The sequence below is a fragment of the Euprymna scolopes genome, chromosome 40, assembly GCF_053919585.1.
Source record: "Euprymna scolopes isolate OS-2025 chromosome 40, ASM5391958v1, whole genome shotgun sequence".
NCBI classification, from domain to species: Eukaryota; Metazoa; Mollusca; class Cephalopoda; order Sepiida; family Sepiolidae; genus Euprymna; species Euprymna scolopes.
Genome location: NC_136521.1, coordinates 42,165,100 through 42,185,686, shown reverse-complemented (window position 1 = coordinate 42,185,686; position 20,587 = coordinate 42,165,100). Strand labels below are relative to the sequence as shown.

At 35.4% G+C, this 20,587-nt stretch overlaps 1 protein-coding gene across 11 annotated transcripts in view; it reads left to right on the top strand.

The window, feature by feature from the left end:
• Nucleotides 1-20,587, top strand: part of LOC145265500 (ankyrin repeat and sterile alpha motif domain-containing protein 1B-like) — a 903,976-nt gene that overhangs the window by 730,698 nt on the left and 152,691 nt on the right. For all 11 annotated transcript variants that reach the window (XM_080121395.1, XM_080121397.1, XM_080121394.1 and 8 more), the window contains 2 exons: nucleotides 5,652-5,738; nucleotides 15,843-15,980. In XM_080121395.1, coding sequence (XP_079977521.1) covers nucleotides 5,652-5,738; nucleotides 15,843-15,980 — 225 coding nt within the window. The remainder of the gene's footprint in view (nucleotides 1-5,651; nucleotides 5,739-15,842; nucleotides 15,981-20,587) is intronic.

Sequence of the window (20,587 nt, the reverse complement as noted above, 5' to 3'; positions counted from 1 at the left end):
GCTGTTTCATCCATTCAATTATGGATAGATGGTCTCTAGAAATCAACGGACACACAACATCTTTGAAAATGGCTCTATGCATTTGTTACAATATTTAAAACAAAATTGTCCAAATATTAATTTTTTTTTTTTTAATACCTCGTACAATTTTGGCTTATTCGACTTTTGGATTTCTTGTCGTTCAATGAATTGATCACGTGAGGGTATCATGAGATTAAATCAAAATTTAACATTTAAAAATATTATTTAAAAAATATATTAATTGTCGCTAAAGTTAATGTTTTAAAGAATAATTAAATAAATATTGAATTGTATTAAAAACGCACGCACGCAGAAAACACACACACACACACACACACACACACACACACACACACACACACTGTACATAAAAATCAATCTTGGTTGCAAAAATCCGCGAAACATTAAAAAAAAATCCAAACAAGTCAGTTATTTTATATTTATTTCTGCCATAAATAAGTTTATTTATTTATTATAATTATGATTATTATAATAATTATTATTCTAAGTTTTATTAAAAAGTTCTGTAAATATATTAAAAACGCACTCAGAAAGACACATTTATTTAAATATATTTTATTTGAATACGTTCATTTTGTTACTTAAAGTCGGCCATATTAGATATTTATCGTTACTTATTTCGACGAGACATACACATTTAAATCGTGATTTTCTCTAGTTTAGATGGGTGCAGTAAATAAACTTAACTCGAAATGACCCCTACTGTACTAATGTATAACATAAGACACAGAAAAGAAACATTTATAATGCGTACACAGACACAGCTTTATTTTCTCATATAACCACCGTACGCACTCAATGGATTTTACCCAAAAAAGTACGATTGTTGAATGCTATTCCTTCGATTACTTTCGTTTTTTAGGGGCACAATTAAAAAATAAAAGAAAGATTAAAACAAAACGAAATTTAAATTTCCATTCCATATTTACAACAACCGAAAAACAGCCCATACTCCGCAAGTTTTACCCCCCCCCCCCAAAAAAAAAAAAAAATAAAAACATGCATGGGAGAATAGAATAGGACAGAAAAATTAATATTAAAAAGTGAATCATAATCATTAAAAAAAAAAAAAAAAAAAAAAAAAAAAAAAAAAAAAACGGGCCATTATCTGAGATTGAACACGGACCTCTGGTATCGATTTGATGTAAGAGCCTCGTTTCAGTCACGTGCCAGTTTCGATGTAGAGTTGTTCGCACATTTTCAAATAAATAAACAAAAAATCCAAAAGCATTTTAGTCGCTGCTGTGTATATATCCCCACTAATCCTCAGCACCTCAACCAGTCCCAACCACCATTCGACCGTGTTTGACACTCTTTTTTTTTTTTTTTAAAGGTTCATCTTCCTGTTAGCTATATTGATAAGCGGTTCTTATTTTGCAAAGATGCGAATGGGTTCTACTGACGGCGGTTAGAGGTTGTTTGGGAGGATCGGGGGTTGGGGTCGCCCGCCCGCCTGCAACCCCGCCCTCCAGCGACCCCCTCTCCCTCTCTCTTCATTGCAGTTATTGTGCTTTCATCCTTGACTGGTTCCGTCCACGCCCTGTCTAAATCCCCAGTCATTTAGTAAATGGAATTGTTGCCGTGCATGACAGCACTCGGCGAACAGAGGAATTTGAATCACAAAAACCGCGCGGCAACCCGGGCATAGAGGACGTGGGTCGGGAGCCCCTACGACGTCTGGCCCGAGCGTTTGACTCTGTCCCCTGTGGCCACTTCACGGCCGGAGCAAGACACACACACACACACACACACACACACACACACACACACACACACACACACACACAGGTAGAGGGGAGGGGTCCAATTTCCGATTCCATATGAAATTTATTCAGATTGGAAAATGAATTTCAACACCATCGTTCCGTTTCTGCAAAGTTTGGCGTTTGAAGAGACGCCAGTTCGCTTTAAATGTTTCTGTTTTTGATTCTCCTTCCACTTTCCTTTATTAAGCGAAATATACCTCTATAATGGTAGAAACACCCGATGTTGCCAGGGATTAAATGCGGATCGTTACAAGATATTATTTGATGAGACGATTCCAATATTTTTTCCCGGTTCTAATACAATTATCAATTCCGATTCTAAAATCGTTCAGAAAAAGTAGAATTTCGTTCTTTTTTTTTGGGGGGGGGGGGTAGTTAAGTAGCAGAAAGTCCACGTCTGTTTTTAAGTGTAGATATAATTTTCGGGTTAGTATTACTTAGATTCGAAAAAGTTGTATAAAAACAAATATTTTTTTTTTTTTACACAGTGATCACCACTTATCAAGGCCCGGGAGCCACTCAGGGATAAGGGTTATTGCAAGTACATTAAGTTAGTGAGGAGATTTGCTGAAGTGTTTACTTAAGGGGGCGGTTCATTAGGAATTTGTTAACATTGGACTTGAACACATCCAAATTGTAATCCGGAGGGAAGCAGGCAGACGGAACAGAGTTCCACAGGCGTGCAGTTCTAAGAAAGAAGCTTTGTTCATGGAATCCGCGTTTTGATTTAGGCACAGATATAGAGTGGGGGAAATTTTTCACAGTGGATTCAGCTAGACGGGTGTTTCTCGTGAAAGATTGGCGAGGGGGGACCAGAGATTGGAGTTCAGCAAATAAATGTTATCAAAGGCAAGATAAGTTACTTTTATACCTTACTGGATATGTTTTTAGTGTTTTTATTTAATGTAACATGTTTATTCAGCTCGAAAAACATACAGTTTTTACCGATGTATTAGAAAGTTAAAAATGGCGGCCGAATCTCTCTTCCACACGGTAAGTTTGGGAAAAGGAGTTAAAAATAAAAACTAGACAAAATACTATTAGAAACTCACTCAATATATGTTACCGTGACATAAGCTGACATATATTCGGTGGGTTTCTAACAGTATTTTGTCTAGTTTTTTTATTTATAACTCCTTTTCCCAAACTTACCATGTCAAAGAGAGAGTAGGGCACCATTTTGAATTTTTTAATACATTGATAAACATTGCATGTTTTCGAGCTTAATAAACATGTTACATTAAATAGAAACACTAAAAGATTATCCAGTTAGGTAGAAAAACAACTTATCTTGCCTTTGGTAACATTTATTTGTTATATATTTGTTTTTTGACAACTTTTTGGAATCTATGTGTACAGTAAAACAAACCCCTACGTTTTCTTTTCACTTTCACAAACTTAATACTTTCCATTTATGTAAGTTTTAAATAAAGAAGGAAAGAATCGACTGAGCTCCAATCTATGCTCCCCCTCCTCCCCTGTATAACATTTGTAACAAATACTTGTTTAGCTAAAACAACCGTCAACAATTTCCCTTAATCTCTATCTGTGCCTAAAACTGAACGAAAATTTAATGAGCAGAGTTTCTTTCCTAGAACTGTCCATATGTGAAACAAGATACCGTGGGGCTGCTTTCCGGCTGACTATAACTTGGGCATTTTCAAGTCCAATGTAAATAAATTTTTATCAAGCCGTTCACTTCCATCATTACTGGTCATCTTGGAGTTGTCTCATCAACTATGTAACACTTATTAACCTTTATCCTAGAGTGGCTTTCTGACCTTGATAAGTCATGGTACTCAGGTAAAAAAAAAAAAAAAAAATTTTAATACCGATTCCAATACGCCCAAAAGTTCCAATTTTTCCCATTCTTGATTCCAGTTAATTACCCAACATCACTTTTTCTTTTTTTTCTTTTTATCCCTGGCTCCTGATTTCGACAGAGATTAGACTATTACTGTAATGACCTGGTCCCCTATATATTGCAGTGTAATGCTTGTTTGGTGCAGTTCTAAGCGGTCCACCCTCCCAGGCTTTTCCTTCTTACTCTTTTGAGAAAGGGTTAGTTTATTGCTGGTCGCTTGAGGCGCCCTTGACGGGGAATGCCGACAGGGATGCCCAAGCACTTTTGCATATCAGAGTACCCGTCCTCCCGGCGGGGTGGGGTGGGGGTGGGCTGACTTTTCAATCCCACTTTCCAACACCCTGGTGTCACAATTCTCGCAGTGGGGGGAACTAAATACCCCCCCTTAATATCACTATGTACGTTTTTACTCTGCTTATAATATCATATTACTTTCTTTGTTTATACAAACCACCCTCTCGTTTGGATATGCTGTAAAACAAAACAACCAAGCCAAACTCCATGAATAAATATTTCAAGATATGAATAAATTGAAGCATAAAATATTTTACCGAAATGACTGGATTTGGCACTAAATCAACCGAAAAAGGTTGATATGCCGTAAAACAAAACAACCGACTAACATACATTTATTTATTTACTAACCTGGGTGCCTGGCGTTGCCCGGGAGTTTCGAGGTGTGTGTTTAGCAAAAAAAAAAAAAAAAGTGTTAGTAGGCAGACAGGTCCGAACCCGTGCCGCGAAGGCGGAAAGGAAAGTGAAAGAAAATCTGACGTCTTAGCCGATGTCTCCATGACACGACTGAAAGTCAAAAGCATTGAAATTAACCAGACTAAATCGAACGGCGACGATGACTTGCTAAAATGTCAGCAAAAAAAAAAAAAAAAAAAAAAAAAGAAAAAATCGACCCCTCCTTGTACAAAACGACCTAGTTTAGAGTGAAGGAATTAATGCTTTTGGCCAATTTTTCAATATTTGTCGTCTGAGACGTCGAGCTTCAAAATGATACTCATCTTGTCAGGATCCGTCACCTCTGTCGAAAGTTTTTGCGAGACATACATTTTCACAGTTGTTGTTGCTTCACCATGTTTCAGCCAACCCATCCTCTGGCCTTCTTCAGGTGATTAACTCAGCATTCCTATCCTGTCACAGTTAACCACCTGAAGAAGGCCAGAGGATGAGTTGGCCAAAACAATAACAACAATGAAGATGAGGGTAACAGTTCGCATATCTATATATATATATAAAAGGCAAAATGTGTGTGTGTATGTATGTATGTTCGCTTTTTGTGTATATGTGCAAAAGGCTTTTTTCCGAGGCCTTCTTGATAACGGGGTGCCCATTCTTAAAACTTTTTATATTACGTCTAAATGATAATATCTACGACTTAACAACGGGGGTCGTATGTCTATTTAATTTGCCCAACTTTTACCAGCATGCTGCGTCTTTGAAAAGCGAATGATGGTGCGGCTGGCTTGCAGCACAAAACTGGGTCAAATATCACGCCACTTCCTCGCACCTGTATATTTCAGTTTATAAACCTTAACTGAACATGCTTATACATTCCTTTCCTTCATGGCCGAGATGGTTAGGTGTCTGGCTTTTTTCCCCTTCCGTTTCCACCTTCGTGTAAAGACTTCGGGGTTCAATCCTACTTTCCTACTAAAACTTTTTTTTCTTTTACACCTCCAAACACCCGGCCAACGTTTTTTTTTTTTTTTTTTTTTAACACACACACACCTCCAAACACCCGGGCAACGCCGGGTACCTCTGCTAGTAAATTAATAAATACACAAATTACTCATCTTGAAGGATTCCAATAAAAATAAATATATATAAAACCAACTAACAATTAACCCTTATCCTCAAGTGGCTTTTATCCTTGATAAGTATTGTCTCATTAATCAAAAACTAATAATAAAAAAAAGAGAATATTTTCGTTATTCTATAAGATATCGACTTTTTCTTTTTCTTTCCAGAAATCAACGGAAAACACGGCTCGGATTCCTTCCATCACTTTATCCATTTCATACAAGGGAGTTAAATTCATCGACGCTGATTCCAGGGTAAGTCCGTAAAAACTTCTCTCTCACAGACATTATGTTGCTAGTCTCAGTCTTTTCCTCAAATACTATTATGACATGTGTTCTTCAGACTCCACTCACCTATTCCCTGCTTCCTTTGTTCCAGCTCGTCTAACTCGTTGATCTAGTGATCTCCATCAATTCCCTGTTTTAATACCTCATTGTGATACAGCTCCCTATTCCAGTAGCTTCTTTTCAAATACTAACGGAAGTTGTGGAACTCTCTTCCTGCTCACTGTTTTCATTCTATCTACAGCTCTGGTCTTTTCAATAGGCATCTTCTGTTTTTTGTGATAATCAGCTTTTGTTTTTGTTAGCTTCTTACATCAAATGGCTTCGTGCCTTGTCTCAAGCAATTTCCTTGGGGAACAAGAACACTCCTGGAAACAAAACTATATAGTAGAAACCTAATAAAAGGTATAAATACACGGGCAGTGTCACTAGTAAGATACTCTGGACCGTTTATAGGATGGACAAAAGAAGAACTGAGACAGCTCGACCAGAAAACCAGGAAACTCATGACCATGCATAATGCACTACACCCAAAGGACGATATTGACAGACTCTACGTGAAAAGGAAAGACGGTGGGAGAGGACTGATCTGTATAGAAGACTGTGTGAAGGACACAAAAAAGAACTGGGAAAATACATAATGCAAAACACTGAAAGGATAATTATGGCAGCGAGAGACAGAAAAAAACAAAAAAGCAGAAAACAGAGAGACAAATGACAAAACGAGAAAAGAGAAATGGGAAGAGAAACAACTCCACGGAAGATTCATAAGAATGACAAAAGATGAGAATAACGAAAACACCTGGACATGGAAGCGAAAAGGACATATAAACCGAGAAATTGAATCTCTAATAACTGCAGCACAAGATAACTCGATAAGAACCAACCATATCAAAGCAAGGATCGATAAAGCACAAGAAAACAGCAAATGCAGACTCTGTGGACAAAGAGACGAAACGATAAACCATATAGTAAATGAAGGCAGTAAACTGGCCCAAAAGGAATGCAAAAATAGGCATAAACCCGCAACATCACTAGAAAACAAGAACTACAAAATCCTGTGGGACATGGACATACAGACAGACAAACCCATCCAAGCAAGAAGACCAGACGTCGTAATAATTAACAAGAAAGAGAAATCCTGTCAAATCATAGACTTTGCTGTCCCAGCTGACCACAGAGTGAGTATGAAAGAAAAGGAGAAACGAAGCAAATACACAGAGCTAGCCAGAGAGTTAAAAGGGATTTGGATGATGAAGAAAATCAAAATAGTACCGATAGTAGTAGGAGCACTAGGAACAATTCCGAAAAACTTTGAAAAAAGAATGGCAGAAATTGGAATCAGAGGGATAGCTGCAAAAATACAATGCCTAACGATAATGAAAACGGCTGAAATATTAAGGAAAACTCTAGAATGTGGAGAATAACACAAGAAGACAATATAACGAAGAAGCGTTACAGGGAATGATGAACACCGAAGCTGCATATCTACAATTTCTACACCCCATCATGCATCCCCCCCATTGTTTCATCACCGTTCCCCTCCCCCCCAATAGAAAAGTGATACCAAAGAGCCGAGAAGGGTCAAGGAGGATGGAAAGACAGAGGAGAGAGCGGTGGTCAGACCTCCGCTGGACAAGCGCGAAGAGAACTGGGATCTTGGGGAGGCTTAGTGCCACTCAAATTCCAGAATAAACCAATGGCCACTGCCAGCGAGAAATCAATGGTAAGAGGCTGTAGCAATGACACAAATTTATTTGCAAATGCTATCGAAGGAGGTGGAGAGAGCTGGACGTCTGGGGAGACTTGTTGTCACTCAGCTTCCAGAGAACACCACAGGCTTCCAATCAGATCGTTTGTTGACTTGTGTGAAAGCTCCATGCGAGCCAATAATAATAATAATAATAGTAATAATAGTAATAATAATAATAAGAAGAAGAAGAAGAAGGTGATCTTGCATAGTTACTGTTCTAAACGACTTCCGGTTTTGAAACTTAACTTGCTGGAAATAAACGGTAATACTTAATCTGAAGATCCTGACAAAAATGTAGATAAAAACATTAAAAAACAAATATCCAGAAATTAATTATTTTCCTTGGAATATATGTATTTACAGATAAAAATCTATAAATACATATATTCCAAGGAAAATAATTAATTTCCGGATATATTTTTTTATGTTTTATTTTTTTTTTAAATAAATATTATTTGGTAAAAAAAAAAAAAAAAAAAAAAAAAAAAAAAAAGGAGAAAATCGTTTCTAGATGTGGAAATTAGGTTACTATTTTCTGATATCAATATACGATGCACGGAAAATGTTTTATTTGGGATTTTCCCAACCATAGACCGTAACAAAAATAATGGGACGTCGACAAGAAGGAATAAATACAAGTGAAGTTGTTATAAGAAAACTTGTATTAATAGGAAAGAGAAGGAAGAATGTTTCTTTGCAAAAGCAGTCGCTTTGCGGAACTTATCTATTGTTCGTCCTTTTAACGTTGTTTGTTTCCTGTGGAGTGTGGCCGGGTTGAGGTTTAAAAAAAAAAAAAAGGAGGGGAAGCCTTGAATTCCTTGGTGCTGCGATTGCTGTTGAAACTTCTCCCACGCGTCCGGTATGAATGGCAGAGAAGACTGAAAAACAAGTGTTGTCTTCTGCAAAAGAGGAAGAGAAATCGAAATAACCGATCTCGAGGGGTTGGGAGGAATCTAAAAAGGGAGGTCTGTGATTGGTTGTTTTTTCATCCAATCACAGGGCACTCCGTTAGTGACTCCTTAATAATTCCAATAGTTTACAGAAATGATTAATACTGAAAGTAACATATTTCATTTTTTAATATAATAAATTATAATAAATAAATGGAAAAGAAAATGAATGTTTACTTAATAGTAAAAAAAAAACAAAAACAAATATGAATTAAATTTAAAAAAAATATATTTTTTTAAATATAACTAGCAGACCGCCAGGAATTGCCCGGTCGCAAAATACACTTAAATATGATATTTTGATTAATGCAGATTTCGTATTTATTATTATATTATATTGGACCCAATATTTCGTAATGGTTTAAAAAGTTTTTTTTTAAAAAAGTAAAATAACTCGTGCGCCACCACCTAGAATCGAAACCAAAACGTTTAGCTTACAATTTACTTTTTCCTTTGACGTTAACCAACGGCTGTAGTATGAAAACATGTTTACTGCAAGGCTAAAAATTAAAACATGAAGCAATAGCTATTACGTTACGCATGCATATTCGTAATGCCATCGTTCGATCTTCACCTGGTAAATTTCATTTTGTTAATTTTCAGACTTTTGCACCGATTTCCCCCGGCTAAAACCTAAATATCAAGTTTTGCATGGGTCCGAATACCCTATATATGAATTTCATATCTGTAGACCAAAAACTGACAGAAGTTTGGTAGGCAAAATTTTTTAAACAAAAATATATACGTATACACAAAATATATATAGAAAGAGACTTGTGCATAGTATGAACTTTTTACACAAATATTACGCAAGTATAAATCATGTAGAATATCTGCATGAATATAATTACGCGTAATAGTTAACTATTCTTTTAAACATTCATTTTAATTAATTCCTTATTCGTTTTTTCAGTTTTCTGATGGGATGATTAAGGAATGCATTTCCACAACCATTATATAAGAAAATTGTATTTTCTTTTTAAATAACTAGAAAAGAGGCTTGCCTTTTTTCTGTTGTTCTTGGCCTTCGGGCCAGGATGAAAGTGTAGTATCTGTTCCGGCAGATACTGCAAGCAAAGACCATATGTGGGGGCAACCCCACATATAAGACCTTGGTCAATGTAGGGGCAACCATTCATACCAATTGTCACTATCCAGCTCCCCTACTCCCCAGAGAGTTGGTCCCCATTTCCCCTTCACTCCTCACATTATCGGCCTTGTGCCTAATTTGCTCGGTGGGGGAGCAATTAAATACTTTGCCTTTTTTCTGTTGCTCTTGGCCTTTGGGCCGGGATCAAAGTGTAGTATCTGTTCTGCAGATGCTGTACATAAGTTAATTGGTCCTTGGTCAATGTAGAGGAAACTCTTCATACTGAGACAATTACTATTTTTTTGGATACTGCCAGAGTTCCCCATTTTTATCCTTGTTTTAGGGAGCTGGTTTAACCCGACATTAAAAACGACCTTGTGCCTAATTTGCTTTCGTGGAGAAGCAAATAAATACAATAAATAGAAAAGAGGGTTCCCTTCGGGATCAAAGTGTAGTATCTGTTCTGCAGATGCTGCACTTGAGATAATTTTTGTCCCAGTCAATGGAGGGGAAACCCTCTATACTGGGACAATTACTATTTTTGGACCCAATCAGAGTGTCCCTTTTTGCCTTTTTTTCGGGGAGCTGGTTTAACCCCACATTAAAAACGACCTTGTGTCACATTTTGCTTTGGTGGGAAATCAAATAAATGCTCATAGAAAAAAAGGGTTTAATAAACACACAAAAACAAACAAAACAGAAAACAAACAAAAAAATTTATAGGAGTATAGATAAATTAAAATAAATGAAAAATGCAGCGAGTTCATCAGATTAAGTAACACTTTAATTCTGATGAGTTTCAAACCGGAAGTAGCTTGGATCGATAAATATGCAAGATTGTCAAAAATACAGTTATTAGGTCCTCTATCTAATAAGCACTTCAGAATATGATACTAAAAAGGTAACTTTTGTTTTTGTTAATCTCTTTTTCTTTCTTTCTTTCTGTTTCTTTTTTGTTTTTCTCTTTTTCTCTTTTTCTGTCTTCTTTATCTTTCTCTCTCTTTCTTTCTTTTGCTCTTTCTCTCCTTTTTACTGTTTACTTTTGACAAGTTTCAAAATCCGGAAGTCGTTTCGATCGGTAAATATGCAAGATCGCCCAAAACACGGTTATTTTATTTATCCATTAAGCACCCCAGAATATGATACACGGTGAAACAATAGTGTTACCTAAAGAAAACAACACTTTATTTTAAAACTTTTATTGAAAAAAATCAATTCAGGTAACTTGATTACGTAGTAGAGCTGACATCTAATCAATGTAATAACCTTCAGCCTCAATCACCGCCTTCATATGGGCCTGGAACTGGGAGCATGCCTTTTCCACAAACGCTGACAGAAGCTCGACGAATACTCGGTAGATGGCGGCGATCAGGCTGACTTTGGTATTGTGGGAGGTCATGTTTGTGATGTTCGCAATGTATGACCAAACTAAGTAGTACAGTGGGTTCAAGTCGGGGGAGAGGGATTGTAGTGAGAGAAGGGTATAAAGTCGTAGCAGTCTTTCTGAAACCAATCCTGGGTCTCTTTGGACTGCTGCCACGCCACCTGATTGCACTTGGGGACCACAACATTCTTCAGCACATCTAGGTAGACTTTTGTGTTGACTTTCAAGCCGAATTCTGAAGATGTGAGGTAGCATGATGTGACCCTAATTTGAAACCACACCAAAGACCATAACCCTTTCCAGAAATTTTTTTTCCCATCACCCAGAGTATGTCCCTGTTATTTGTTGCAATCCAGCGATGCATTTTGAGGGGTTGGCAATGGTCCTGTTGTCATAACTTGAATTGGTAGAGAGCATGAGTTGTACAGCGGCGCATCTCCGATCTCGGTCATTGAATATTGTGTCACTTTCAGACATAATAAAAGGCTTCTATCACTCTTGGAATTTGTACACAACTGGCCAACTAGTAGATGGTCTGCAACAAAAAAGAAAACTGTTTTTCATCAAACGGAAATGGAATTAATGTCGTCTTTTTCTAGAGCGACAATTTTATCGTTCCACCCTGTACTAAAAAAGTCAATTTTGTTTTTGTTTGTTTGTTTCTTTTTATTTCTGCTTCTTTCTTTTCCCTTCCTCCCTATCTTTTTCTGTTTCCCTTTCTCTTTCTTTCTTTCATTTTTTTTCTTCTTTTCTTTCTCTTGTTTTTCTTTTCCTATCTCTTTCTTTCTTTCTTTCTTTCCACTTTTTTTTCTCTTTTTCTTATACTTTTTCTTTCTTATTTTCTCTTTAATTCATTTTTTCTCCTTTTTTTCTTTTCTTCATTATCACATGCTATGCCTTTAATAACAATTTTTTCACTTTGTTTGAAAAAAATTTAACATTTTTGAAAAAGAAAGAAAAAAAAACGTCATATCTTGGCCAATAATTGATGCATGTTTTCAAATTCAAAGTGCATTTCTTAAAAAATATTTTGTTTACTCAAAGAAGCTGCCCCTGAACCTTGATCATGACCTCCAGCCGGTGCTTAAACCGGGATCATGTAGCCTTCACGGTATACTTAGAGAGATGCTTGAACATCTGTTTGATCCATCATTTCGCTCTCGGTGTTGCCTTTCTGCAAGAGTAGCTTTGTTTATGTAAACACTAGCCTGGGTGCCCGGCGTTGCCCGGGTGTGTGTAGGTGTATGTTGTGCAAAAAAAAAAAAAAATGCTGTAGTAGGCAGTCAGGCTCAAACCCGTGATGCAAAGGTGGAAAAGAAAATGGAGGTGTGTGTGAAGGTGTTGGTTGAAAAAAAAAAAATTAAAAAAAATGGAAAATTGCGAGTGCAAAAAAAAAAAAAAAAGTGGTAAGAGGCAAGTAGGCAGGCTCGAACCCGTACCATGAAGTAGGAAAAAGAAAGTGAAAACAAAAAGTGACACGTTAGCTGTTGCGCTCATTTCCAAACCGGAAGTGACGTAGGTTTAAATTAATGCTAGACAATCAAAAAGAGGCGATGCCTTTCGAAAATATTGGCAATAAAACGACCCCTTCCTGTAGAAAAGTGCTCAGTTGAATGTGAAGGAATTAATGTTTTTGACCAATGTTTTGATGTTTGTCGTCCGAAGGTTCGAGCTTCAAAATAATACCGTTTTTGTGAGACATATATACATACATTCATACATACATACATTTAAACAGATAGGTGAGATTTATATTATAGATTATTGATTTGGATTTAATTTTTGGTTTTATTTTTGTTAACTTTTCATTCGCTTTTCAGTTAAACTAATTTATCGTTCGTTTTTGTTTTAAAAATTATTTATCGAAATTGAAATCCCATAAACCCTTCTCAGATAGAACTCGTCTTGCTCCAAATAAAATACTTTTATTTTCAAATAAAAAAATCAAACTTTATGAGTATCCCAAAAGTGACTGTCTCGCCCGCCATTTTGAAAAAAAATCTTAAAAATACAGGGGAGATAACTCAACAATAAATCGTATATTCTAGATTAATGTTGTAATGCCTACGAATATCCATTAATCGCTTAATAATGATTTTCTTTATAAAAATAAAACTATTTGATCACTTTACGTGATTTTTGTGGAAATGGTGTTTTTGTTTCGTCATGGATACATACATCATACTGATTTTTCATTATTTTTGTTTTTTGATATAGAGGAAATTCTGAAGAAGAATTAACAATTTCCATAAATACGCTATTCAATTGGTTAATTTTTATTAAATACTCAATTTCAATTTAGTACTTAAATCAAACTTGAACAAATTTGAAAGAATTTTGGGGGGGAGCCGAGTACATTTTATCTATTGAATCTATGAATAAGAAAATAAGTACTGTCAACAGTAGGAAACTCAACTTGCCACATGAACTATTGTCCGTCACAACGCAGTGTTAATTTACTACTATTATTCTGCAATCTCTAACAAAATTTTCTGTGTATGTCTATTTAGCAGTTTTGCATGGTGCTGAACTCAAATTTAAATATGTTAAGGCCTTGGGGTTTTTTGGGACTAAATGGGGAGGAACAAATGATGGACTTAGTAATTTCTTTTTTTGCATGGTGCAAAACTCAAATTTACATGTGCACCATTTGTTCATTTTCACCAGGATTTGATGTCCCTTGAGGACTTTTGGGGCTAAATGTGGGGGATGGGGTGAGAAAATGCTGCACTTAGTTATTGTTTTATGCCTCCTCCACTGAGCACTCACGGGAGATCATGCATGCTTCACTTATTCTTGTTTTGTTTTCACACATGAGCGATCAACAAACCTAATAAAATAAAAATCTTTTTATATATACGTGTGCGGGTGTTCTTGGTCTCTTCATCATTGCTTCTTTTCATTTTCACCGGTGATCATTTAATCTTTTTAATTAGACGAATAAAACTTATTATGTCGGAAAGACATAAGGAGACTTTTGCCGCATTTTCTTCAAGGTTCCACTAGAGAAAATGAACTTAATAAGAGGGAGATTAAATAATTAAACTGATTATTTTCATTAACTTACTACTTACTAATGTAAGAAATGAGTGACTCAACGGACAGAGGCGTCAGTAGCATTCTCTGAGATTATCAGTTTCCCATATTATTTGGATGTGCAAGGATTTAGCAGAGAAACGTAAAAAATAGGGACAATAATTCAAATATATAGCAAACAAATGTTACCAAAGGGCGGATAAGGTACTCTTCTACCTACCTGGATAAGTTTTGTGTGTTTTAATTTCGTATTATTTGGATTCATCGACTACTGTTCTCAACTTGAGTTTCAATTTCACAATGTTTCAGTCAATGTAACCTCTGATCTTCGTCAGGTGTATCTTGTCAAACTTGTGCATGTTTCTGTGGAACTCGGGAATTTCCAGATTTCGACAAAATACACCTGAAGAAGGTCGGAGGTTATATCAACCGAAACAGCTTGATAAGAGTCCGATGAATTCAAATAATATGAATAACCAATCCTCATCTCAAAAATTGAGAAACGTGTTTTAATTTATTTTAAAGTTTTTATTCGGTTCAAAAAACAAGTAATGCCAAGTTGGTAAATTAAACCGGCAACAGCATGACCGACAAGAGCATACCGTCTACGGAATGTCAATAATGGCTCTGGCATTCTAAAGATGGCATGTTCTTGTCAGCCATGCTGTTGTCTGTTTAATTTACTAACTTGGCACTACTTGGTTATCTTACAGAATAAATAATAAATAATAAAGATGAGACTAATAGTCCGAAATAAAAATAAAAATTAACATATAATGCTCATCTCAAAAAAAAAAAAAAAAAAAAAAAAAAAAATGAATTCCAATTAAGGAATAATATATATACCAATCGGTACGGACCCAACTATGGAAGATCAGATAATAAATAAACGTGGATTTATAAGATCAAAGAATCCAACCTTGATTGCCCTTCGGGGCCCGTGGCGCAGTTGATAGAGACGTTGAATCTCTACGGTTCCAGATGAGCATTGTCTGAAGATAGCGGTTTCAATCCCACCCAAAGCGTGCCAGAGGTTAATTGGTCAAAAATGTGGTGAGACGACAACAACTACGGATGGCAGTGATGGCTGAGAATGCAGTTAGGATATTCGAAGTTCCTATCCGTCGCGGTTACCACCTGACGAAGGCCAGAGGAAGTTGGCCGAAACGTTGTGAAGCAATAAAAAAGATCCAAAAACAACAACTAATAAAGATAAGACTAATAGTCCGAAATAAAAATAAAAATTAAAACTTACAGAATAAAAGCTTTAAAATACGTTAAAACATAGAAAATCTTATCCAGAGAGATAGAAAAGTAACTTATTGCTTTTGGTAACATTTATTTGTCATATTTGAATTTTTTTACCTACTTTTTTTTTTTTTTTTCATTTATTAGCTTCTCTGCTAAATCTCTGGACATGTGTTATACACATGCTTCCAACGGAATCTTCAGTTTCTCTCGTTTGAAAACTTGGCATCATTCTCATCTAAATAAAACGAAACTAATCAAAGCAAAGGTATACCGCCTGGCCTTCCAGCTAGGATGTCTTGAAGGCAATCAGCTTTGATCAATATGGGGGAAACCCTTCATATCAGACAATTGCTATTCATTAAGACACTGCCAGAGTTTCCACTTTTGGGGGAAGGAGCTGGTTTTCCCCAACATTGTAGAGAAAATTTTGTTTTCTCTGACATTTTAGTTGTTGCCCCTGCTTGAATTCATATCTGTCCCTGTGTACAATTTTGCCTGCAGATAGATTGTCGTGACCTGCACTATAGGTGACCCTTACCAAAATTCACTCTAGTTAACTTAATCACTAATAATGACAGACCTCTAATATGTAACACTCTTATTGTTTCAGCGAGTTGTCTGTGAACATGAAATCGGTAACATCTTCTGTGCTTGCCAGGATAGTGAACATTTGAATTTCTTTGCTTACATCACGAAGGACAAAGAACTGGACAAACACTACTGCCACGTGTTTTGTGTACGCAGTACTGTAAGTAGAGTTTTTTTCTTTTTTTTTTTTTAAATTATCTTCCCTTTTTTCTTTTATTCAGATGTTTAATTTTTCAATTAATGACCCCTTTTTGGTTTGGATTTTTAAATTTTTTTTAAATTGTGATCTCTTTTTTGTTGTTTGTTGGGAGTCTTTTCTTTTTTTTCGTAAATTACCTCCCCTTTTTATTTCGTGTGTGTGGGTTTTTTAATTTTTTATTATCTTCCATTTTTTCTTTTCAGACTTTTAGTTTTCTGAATTATCTCACTCTTTCTTTTATTATGATCGTTAATTTTTCAATTAATAACTCTTTCTTGGTTTGGATTTAAAAAATTTTTTAATTGTGATCCTTTTTTCGTTTGTTGTAGTCTTTTTTTTATCGCAGATTATCTCCTTTTTCTATTTTTGTGCGTGTGTGTGTTTTTTAATTTTTGTATTATCTTCCATTTATCTTTTTAGATTTTTAGTCTTCTGAATTATCTCCCTTTTTTTATCTATCTATACTCCTATAAATTTGGGCTTTTTTGTCGATTGATATTCATATTAAAACCCCCTTTTTTTCTATTTATTTAAAAAAAAAGAATACAGCATTTTTATATATGGGTTGTGGAATTGCATTCATCTGCAAAACGATCTAGCTAATTTGCATATTCTTTTAAACATTCATTTTAATTAATTCCCTATTAGTTTTTTTTAGGTTTTCTTACGAGATGATCGTCTTTAGTTAACTATTTCGTGTAATTATATTCATGCAGATATCCTACATGATTTATACTTACATAATTACATAAAATGTTTATAGTAAACACAAACCTCTTTCTATATATATTTATGTATGTGTATATATATTTGTTTAAAAAATTTTGCCTACCAAACTCCTCTGTCAGTTTTTGGTCTACAGACATGAAACTGTATATATAGGGTATTCAAATCCACGTGAAACTTTATATTTGGGTTTTAGCCAGGGAAAATTGGTGCGAAAGTGTGAGAATAAAAAAAATGAAATTTGCCAGGTGATGGTTGAATGATGGCATTATGCATATGTATGCATAATGTAATAGCTATTGGTTCACTTTTTTATGCATGCATAACGTAATAGCTATTGGTTCATGTTTTAATTTTTAGCCTTGTAGCAAACATGTTTTCGTAGCTTAGGCATTAAGGACAAAGTAAAAAGTAAATCGTTAGCTAAATGTTTTGGTTTTGATTCTTGGTGGTGGCGCATGAGTCATGTTTTTTTTAATGTATGTAAGGGAGTGAACTCTCTCAAAATCACTTGGGAAAATATTGATTTTCACCATAAGATAGTTTTTGGATTTATCACAGCTCTGTTTTTTATCTTCATACGTGAATTTCAGGTCGCATATCTTTTTTATCTAGAGGGCTCTAAATTATCTTTAATTACATTATGCCCCCCCCCACACCAGAAAGTTTTCAAGCTATGTGCTTTTATCCTTCTTTCCTGTAGTATTTCCAACCATTTCATGCAACCAGATTTAAAAAAAAAAAAGATCAAAACCTTATTTCTTCTTTTTAGTTTCCGAATTGACACGAGGGTCATTCCAGAAGTAAAGCATTCTATTTTTTAACTAAAAAAAACAAAAAAAAAAAAATAACAACAAATTCTTAAAGTTGAAGTGCTACAAAGACGGGAGTGGAACCATTAAAAACAATCAACCTTTTGTGCTCCAGAATTTATTTTTCAACATAGTCACCACCATTCTCAATATGCTTTTGGTGGCTGTGCATGGGCGTCTGGAGCACGCTTTGCCACTCACATCTCTTTCATCACCCTGACTTGACAAACACATCTCCTAACTATGCCAACGTCAACATTTCTTCTCACCGTCAATATCTGCAACAGAGAGATGAAATTTTCAGGTCATGAATGTATAAGTTCAGTCATTATAATAATGCAGTTTGCAATCCCCTCTGATCCATTCGGGCAAAATAAAAAAAAAAAAATAGGAGACATTTCTTTTGGAATGACCCTGGTAGATCATTCCAGAGAGAAATGTGCTTTACACTCCATACTTCTTAATTCTGTTCATCTTCATGATTAATATACAAAGATATTCGGTTCTTGTTTGAATTCCTCTCATATTGAAAAAACAACAAAAATACAGAAAATATTTATGACGTACCCACCCATCACAGAATGAAAATGCTGCACATGTTTTATTCTCATTGTTATCAAACCGTCAGTTTTTTAACTGCTTATATAACGGACTATTGCCTTCAGATCTCTTAATGTCTATTTACTTAACAGTCCGTGACTCGTCTAATGTTCGTGGGTGGGTGTGTGTGTGTATTACATATGATTCACAGTACATTTATACTGACATACCTGTTGCTGCATGGCCTCCTGTCTTTTAGCTGCTGCCTGGGGAATTCGCCAACGTCTTGGTGGAGCTGGGTTCTGCTATAACAAACATGCATGCAAGACAGGCACAAGAGGATGTATGTTTTTATATATTAGTTTATTTAACTCCCAGGCATCCTCGTCTTCTGCAGCATGGAGTGAAATCGATGATCTCGGACTTGTGGCGTTTCTCTGCATCCATTTGGCGACCGCCGTCCCCTTATGTGGAGACCTGTTTAACTCATCTTGCTTCCTCGACTTCTCGAACCCAACTCAACTAAACCTAACTCAGCTTACTCTAACTGGAGCACCTAAAATGTCACGTCTGGTCCCCACTTCATACTTTCGGTACAACCGACCGGTCAACCAAGTTTAATACATGACCCTTTGAGCCTTTGACCCTACATGCTCGCTCAACTTATTGTTTCCAATGATTCAACCTCTGTTGTTTACTCCGCTAGAAAGAGAGACAATTAGATAGAAAGATAGATAAACAGATAACTAAATAAATGCTTTCTATCCAGCGTTGCACAGCTAATACCTCACAAAAAGATCATATTCCAAAAATTATGTAAATTGATAACATAGTTTTATATATATATATATATATATATATATATTACGCTGTGTGTATGAATATGTTCTATACCGACGCACATGTTGAATAGTGGGCTTTATCTTTTTCTGTATATTCATGTACATGTAAATGCGTGTATGTATATACGTTGTATCATTTAGTTATTTTTGAGTTGTCCGTTCTCTCTGATGTCCAACTAAAGACTAACTAGAGTCTCCCCAAATCTATATTCACCACATGTCTCATTATGTGTCTCAGACCAACAGCTGATGTAACCCAAATCTAGTTATTTGTTTATGCAAACAAAAAATTATTTTACATCTATTTCCTATTTTCACATTCCTTTTGCGATATTATATGTCAATCTTTTTTTTTCCAATTTAATTGTTTATTTTTCTAATCATAATAATTGATTCAGCAACCCCGCCATCGCTCAAATCAATTAATAATAATAATGACAATAATAATAATAATGTTTTAACCCTTGGCCCTGCTTGCCACAGTTAACACAGATACTACGCTATGATCACAGCCCAAGGGTCACAACATTACAAATATATATAAAATGAAATTTTTTAATGGTTTTTAGTGATTAATGGTAAATCATAACCATTACAATGCTGATTTGGATTTCTATTTCTTGAGAGGTTATTAAGGAGGGAATAACCAATGATGAATCTTTCAGGCCATGAATGCATGAGTTCAGTCATCATAACAATGCAATTTACAATCTCTTTTAATCCATTTAGGTGGAATAAAAAAAATAGGAATCATTTCTTTTGGAATGCCCTTCGGAATCTAGTAATGATGATATCCCATGTAAAATTTACTTTTAACACTAACGTTTTCTTAAAAGTAATGTTTTCCAAGGGTAATGCAATGTATTCTAAGAGCAGCAGGGAGACCCGACGTTGCCCAGGATTGAATGATAATCAACAAATGTTTCACACTTCCATATTTTAATTGTCATCGGACTTGTGAAATCGCCCATTGTTTAGTCAAATCGATTGAGTGCCTGCTCTAATTGGGATCCATCATGGTGCATCAGGAGGAAGTTTCAGATACGACTCTGCAGTGATTTAGTCCACAATACATTGTAGTCCACATTGCACTGTAGAGAACCTACTGTTGATTTTATAAAATTATTTTTATATAATGGCTTCAATTAAAGTTTAAAATGCAAAAGTCAAGTATCATGCTTCAGTTGTGCTCTAAACAGAAACATTAATTTCGAACACGCACCTGTCATATCAAAGAACCTACTAGTGATTTTATATGCTTGGCTTTACTAATTGTGCAGTGATACTGGCTTGAATTTAAGTTTAAAATGAAAAAGTCAAGTATCATGATTCAGTTGTGCTTTAAACAGAAACTTTCGTTTTGAAAGCACCCCTGTTATATCAAAGAACCTACTGTTGATTTTATATGTCGGTCCTTTCGACTTATGTGGTAATAAAACTTCTTAAATGCACTTGTGCTGTTAGGCTGTGTAAGGTGTTAACTTTGGTCAAAATCACGTGTTCCTTCTTTCATTGGATTTTTTTCGATTATCGATTATTGATATTTATCAATGTCATTCTGAGACAAAACCTACCTCAGAACACTGCCAGGCACATAAAGTACCTTTGTGTGAAATTTCATAAAATCATCTCAACCGTTTTCAAGGCA